General features: G+C 42.5%; 1 protein-coding gene across 2 annotated transcripts in view; it reads left to right on the top strand.

The window, feature by feature from the left end:
- Nucleotides 1–528: 528 nt before the first annotated feature.
- The window catches only part of PDLIM3 (PDZ and LIM domain 3), a 30,361-nt gene continuing 24,889 nt past the window's right edge, over nucleotides 529–6,000 (top strand). For both annotated transcript variants that reach the window (XM_019921633.2, XM_019921632.2), the window contains exon 1: nucleotides 529–718. In XM_019921633.2, the coding sequence (XP_019777192.1) occupies nucleotides 626–718 (93 nt within the window). In that variant the 5' untranslated portion in view covers nucleotides 529–625. The remainder of the gene's footprint in view (nucleotides 719–6,000) is intronic.

Below are 6,000 nucleotides of genomic sequence, written 5' to 3'. Positions count from 1 at the left end.
AGAGATGCAGACGTAGGGTATGGACTTGAGGACACGGGGAGGGGGAAGGGTAAGCTGGGACAAAGTGAGAGAGTGGCATGGACATACATACACTACCAAATGTAAAATAGATAGCTAGTGGGAAGCAGCCACATAGCACAGGGACATCAGCTCGGTGCTTTGTGACCACCTAGAGGGGTGGGATAGGGAGGGTGGGAGGGAGACGCAAGAGGGAGGGGATATGGGGATATATGTTTATGTATAGCTGATTCACTTTTTTATAAAGCAGAAACTAACCATTGTAAAGCAATTATACTCCAATAAAGATGTTAAAAAGAGAGAGAGTGGTGGGAGTTGTAACCCGAAGCCTCCTTCAGCGTCCGCCTTAGAGGTCTGGGAGGCTGCGCCGGCCCGGTGCGCGTCTGTAAACTCCCGCGGGTCTGGCGCGTCTCTTTCTTCCAAAGTTGGAGCTCTCCTTGGTGGGAGGAGGGGGGGAGGAGGGGAGGCCTGTGACGTCACTCGGGAGCGGGGATAAAGCTCCCCGGCCGCGGTCCGGCGAGGACACTGCCCCAGGAGCAGAGTGGGCTCTTCCGCTCGGGGACACTCGTTGCGCCCCCGCCCCAGAAAGGCCGTGCCAGGAGGCACCATGCCCCAAAACGTGGTCCTGCCGGGCCCTGCGCCCTGGGGCTTCAGACTCTCGGGGGGCATAGACTTCAACCAGCCTTTGATCATCACCAGGGTAGGTGTTTTCCGTTCTTCTGCTGCAAGTCGGGGACTCTGGCGTGCCGCGGGCACCCCTGGAGAGAAGAGTGGCCAGCGAGGCACTGGGGTGCGCTGGGTGGGGCCTCGGCTTCGGGTTCACGGTTCGAGGGAGGGCAGCACCTTGGCAAACTAGGTCTGGAGGATGCAGAGCAGCTTAGAGAATTAATCCAGTCAGTTCCAATGGTCTCTGTCTGCAACCTGTTGGCCTCCAGCAACTTTCCGAGGAGAGAAGAACGGACGGCGTGGTTTCCCTGCGCTCAGAGAAGGCGAGGCTGCGAGGTGGGCTGCCTTCTCGCCCTCCCCTCCGGGTCTCCTTTCAATAACAAATGAGATAGGGTCCAGAGAAGGAGAGACAGTGGTGGCTGTTTGTTGGAGAGAGACAGGCAACTGAGCGCTTTCCCTGCCTGGAGGAAAACTTCAGCAGGGCGCTGTTCGCAGGGCAAGACCTCGGCTGGCCAAGTTGGAAGCGCTCATATCAGCCGAGACAGGGACAATGTCACTAATCTGTATTCCTAGGTTTCCAGGCATTTTGAATAAATATTTTCCAAAGCTGGAACTTGGCTTAGAAATCATCATCTACAACTCAAACTACAAAGAAAATGTGTCAGATAGTTTCGTTTACCTGATGGAGAACCATCCTCAGCCTAATAACTCTGAATACTTGACCATCAAGTCAAGCTTTCCTTACTTAATATTCTCTAAAGTATTGTCTAATTAAGAAAAAAGAAAATGGATACTTCAGGATCTGTCGTCAGTAAATGTCTAGTTGGTCTAGTTGACCTTTTTTCCAACACGTGTTTGTCTTAACAGAAAAGTATTATTATTTCAATGATCACATATAAAGCCTATTAAACCTAATTTTAAAACATAAACTTTCAGAATATTTATACCTTTACTATGCTTTATTTTGTTCCTTACTGCTTATACTATATTTTATAAATGTATACCTTATAATCTGATATCCTCACATAGGCTTTGAACAAGGTAATACTTTTTAAATTCTGTTCTACTTACAAGTTCTAAGAATGAATGGCTTTTAAAAATATCTCAAAACATGTATCCATGGAACAGATGCATACCATGGAACATTTCAAGCTTTATTTTACATTTTTTGAAAACATATAAACATATCTGACATGTGTTTTCATATGAGACATGAAAACTTAACATACCCCAAAAATGTTCCTAAGTAAATTAGGCAGAAAATGGTTCAGTGACCTGAGCCAAGCAATGCCTTTTATGGATTTACCAAAGGAAACAGTTTGCATTATCTCTACGAAGAAATATTTTTAAAGTTTCTGAAGTGTAGTGTTCATTTGTTTATATTAAATGAAATAAGCTCTTGAATCCTTACAAAGGATAAACCATATTTATATTAAACCTTAAAGGAATAATTTTGTCACAGAAATCCTGTCAGTGATTTATAAAAGAAATATCTCACTATTACTGTGGAACATGTCAATATGATTAATCTTATGTTTGAAATGTTGAGTTGTTGACATTATAAACAGTGTTTATTTCAAAGCAGAACTTAACATTTTGCAGTTGACTGCAGGAGCTATCGGTAAATATATTTGATCTGATGACAGTTATTGTTTGGGAAGCCAATTCCGTTTGAATTTTTAACTCATAACTAATTTGTATCACTCATATTGACACTCGGTTCAATAACAGTGCACGAACACATCTGATAATTTCATTTGACTATGGCTTTTCTCTTTAATTTAACTCAAGGAGAGCGGGTGAACTAAACTGTTTTGTATTCCAAGTGTATCCAAAGCCATTCACATAAATAGATTCTTGTTGAATAAATGAAAACATATTCGGGTGAACTTTTTTGCCTTAGTGAACACCTAATTGAGAGTATTTCCACTGAAATTATAAGAATACTAAAACTCATTTGGAAAAAAGACTAAAAAATATTACACAAACATAATTATCAGTGTTGTAATTAGGTAGTAGAATAATTCTATTAATATTTTTATACTGTGTTAAAAGGTGGTGAATGAGACTGTGTGTGTGTTAGTATACTCTGTTGCCTGCTATGCACTCTTCTAAGCCCTATATATGCACTCACTTAGATCTCACAAGAATCCTATCAGAGTAGTAGTAGTAATATCCCTTTCTGCAGATGAAAAGAGTGGGGCTTCAAGAGATTCATTAACCTGTCGATGACCACAAGCGGCAGGGCAGAATTTGACGCAGGTCGACCTGCCTCCAAAGCCTGCATCCTGAAGCCCACACACGTGAAAGATGCTGCTTATTGTACAGATATTTCCAAACAGGCGTTTTGTGCCATGCAACTCATCCCCTGGTCCTACTGATGCTACATCTTTCATATCTACCACTTTCCTTTTTTTCTACCGCTGTCCCCAGGCAAGGTTTCCTAATTTCACACCTAGCTGTTGTCTCCCCTCTCCAATTCACCCTGCATCTTTGAGATGGTTGCTGGTTGCTCCTATCTTCCCCATTCTTAAAAATCCTTCAGTGGCATCCACAGTTTATAGAGAATACAATGTGTGGTCTGTAGCACGAAATTCATGGCTTTCACCCTCTCTCCCAGCTCACGTTTTCAAGTTCATTTCCTCTCTCCTTTCCTCCTCTCACTCCATAAATAGGTAGTGGTGCCCATACTCTGGACCACTTATGATTTCTGTAACATGGCTTTGCCCCTGCTATCATTTTTCTCCAGAATTCTCTTCCCCACCCACTCCACTGTCCTCTGTGCCTGTGGAAGCCCATTCAAATACCACTTCTCCAGCCTTCTTCGAGCAGTCATCATTCCATCCATTTAATTACTGTAGCTCTTGACCTACAACCTCTCCTTATAACATGCCTTGTACCACAGATGGTTGAGTACATCTGTATCCCACAGAGGGAATGCTCCCCCTTCAGGGCAACAACTGGCAAATTTGGAGGCTGTTCAGTGCCAAGCACAGTGTCTAGTACCTCATACAGGTCACAGGATACAAACAGACATAATATGAGTGAATAAATTGTTCACTTTTGACATAAATTTATTTTCATAATAGGTGCAAACTGTGTCCTCAGAAGTATTCCACAATAAAGAAAAAGGAGAACTGTTTTATTGTTAATTGATTTGTCTGTTTTACATAAGTTCTTAAGCATACAAAGAATGAAAATGCCAATGCCTGCACTTAACACCACAAAAAGTCCCATGAATGAGATATAGTCCTCGAGTCAATTAAATCAATTTTTGTCCTACAAGCAACGCCCTCCCCTCCCTTCCTCACACTCTACAAAAGCAGATTATAGAAATGCTCCTTAGACCGTGGTCCTCTGCTCCACCCTCTGCTGGGGGCAGGATTTACAAAGTAATTCCCTCCATCAGCTGAAATTACAATTCACAAAATTAGGACAAAGGGTCCCCACCCTACAATTGTTTACCATCCAATGCATCAGCTGGGTGAAACTTTGTATCATAAAAAACATGAGAAGGTAAATCAAACACCAGACAATCTCAAAAACTTTTTTGAGCCATTGTGATACGGTTGTGATACGATTTGTAGGAAAGCGGTTTCTAGGCAAGGGTGTGCTCTACTTCGTGCAATATGAATTTAAGTTTCAGTTGTTCAGCATGCAGCAGGGAGTTGCTACCGCAAACACCATAAACAACTGGCCTAGGCATTTCACAGAGTAAAGTTTAAGGTTCACATCTCTAAGCGAGCAGCTGTTTTTTTTTCTGGCAAGAAGGTTCTAAGGAGTCTCTTTCTTTCTTAAATGTTTGGACCACCCAGAAGGTGGATCCACTATCACAGCCAAGTTACAGATGGTTTGTTTTCATAAATGGTCCAATTTGGAATAAAGCACAAGCTTCTTTTGTGTACACGATGTAAAACTACTGTACACATCTCATGCCACCATGTCCCTTCCCACTCAGTTCCTCTTCCCTCCTTTCTATACAGACCACACCCAGGATCAAGATCACTGTTAACCGAGAATGCTATATATGGACTTGGGTGCCAACATAGAAAATGTTAGTGTATTCTTAAGTTTTGTAGGCTTTAACACTGAATAGTACTTTAATATAAATTATATTTGAAATTTGAACTTTTAGAAAGAAATGTTTACAGTTGAATACAGTCTTTTTCCAGGTAGCCCTCGGTATCCTTGAGGGATTGGTTCCAGGACGCCCACTCCTCTATGCCCCCAACCCCCCCCGCAATGACACCAAAACCCCAGGATGCTCAAGTCTCTTATATAAAATGGTATTTGCATATAACCTAGGTACATCCTCCCCTATACTTTAAATCATCTCTAGATTATTTCTAATACCTAATGCAATGTAAATGCTATGTAAATAGTTGCCAACATGTGGCAAATTCAAGTTTTGCTTTTTGGAACTCCCTGGAATTTTTTTTCAAATATTTTCAACCCTCGGTTGGTTGAATCCTGGATGTGGAACCCACGGATGCAGAGGGGTGACTGTACTTAATTGTGTTTTGACAAAGACGTGTCTGCACGGGAGCACTGGTTCATCTGTTCCCAACATTCATACATCCCACAAGTACCTACTAAGTGCAGAAGGTATTTTATGTGGAAGGCACTGTGCGGGATACAGTCATTACTTAATGGGTTTCTACTCCCCTGAGAAGTTCATGTTGTCAGCAGAAGAGACATGAACACAAACTACCATGATACAACTTGTCCAGGATTCCATGAAAAAAGTATGGCCAAAGAGATGGGCGGAGTCAAGGGAGAGAGAGTACCTGCAGGGGTGGCATTTTGGGATAGTGGAGGAGCTTGAGCTATAGAGTTAGACAGACCCACGAGGAATTTCAAATTTTCACTGGATGTGTGACCCTAAGCAAGTTTCTTATACTTTCTGAGCAACAGTTTTCTCATCTTAAAAGATACCAACAGTATAACACCACCATAATAGTTCTCACCTGTGGCTGCACAGGAGCCTCACCCAGATAAGCTGAACATACCCATGCCCAGGCGCTACTTGCAGAGATACTGATTGGACTAGAAATGTAGACTGCAGCCAGGTGCTGGAGGGCTTTGGATGCCAGGCGAGGTACTGAAGTTTATTTGTAGGCAATGGAGAACAACTGAATAATGGGATTTCTTATTACTTAGATCCAGGCCCCACAGGACAGCCCTTCCGTATATACTTGTCTTTCTCCATAACTATTTCAACCATTTTTATTCTTAATATAGAAATCCCACCAGGGCGATATTCTGGACTTCCCTCATGTTTCCCACAGTTAATAGGACATTGATAGATGCTTTACC

The sequence above is a fragment of the Tursiops truncatus genome, chromosome 21 (genome assembly GCF_011762595.2).
Source record: "Tursiops truncatus isolate mTurTru1 chromosome 21, mTurTru1.mat.Y, whole genome shotgun sequence".
Taxonomy (NCBI): domain Eukaryota; kingdom Metazoa; phylum Chordata; class Mammalia; order Artiodactyla; family Delphinidae; genus Tursiops; species Tursiops truncatus.
The sequence above is the reverse complement of the archived record's forward strand: the minus strand, read 5'-3'. Positions and strand labels throughout refer to the sequence as shown.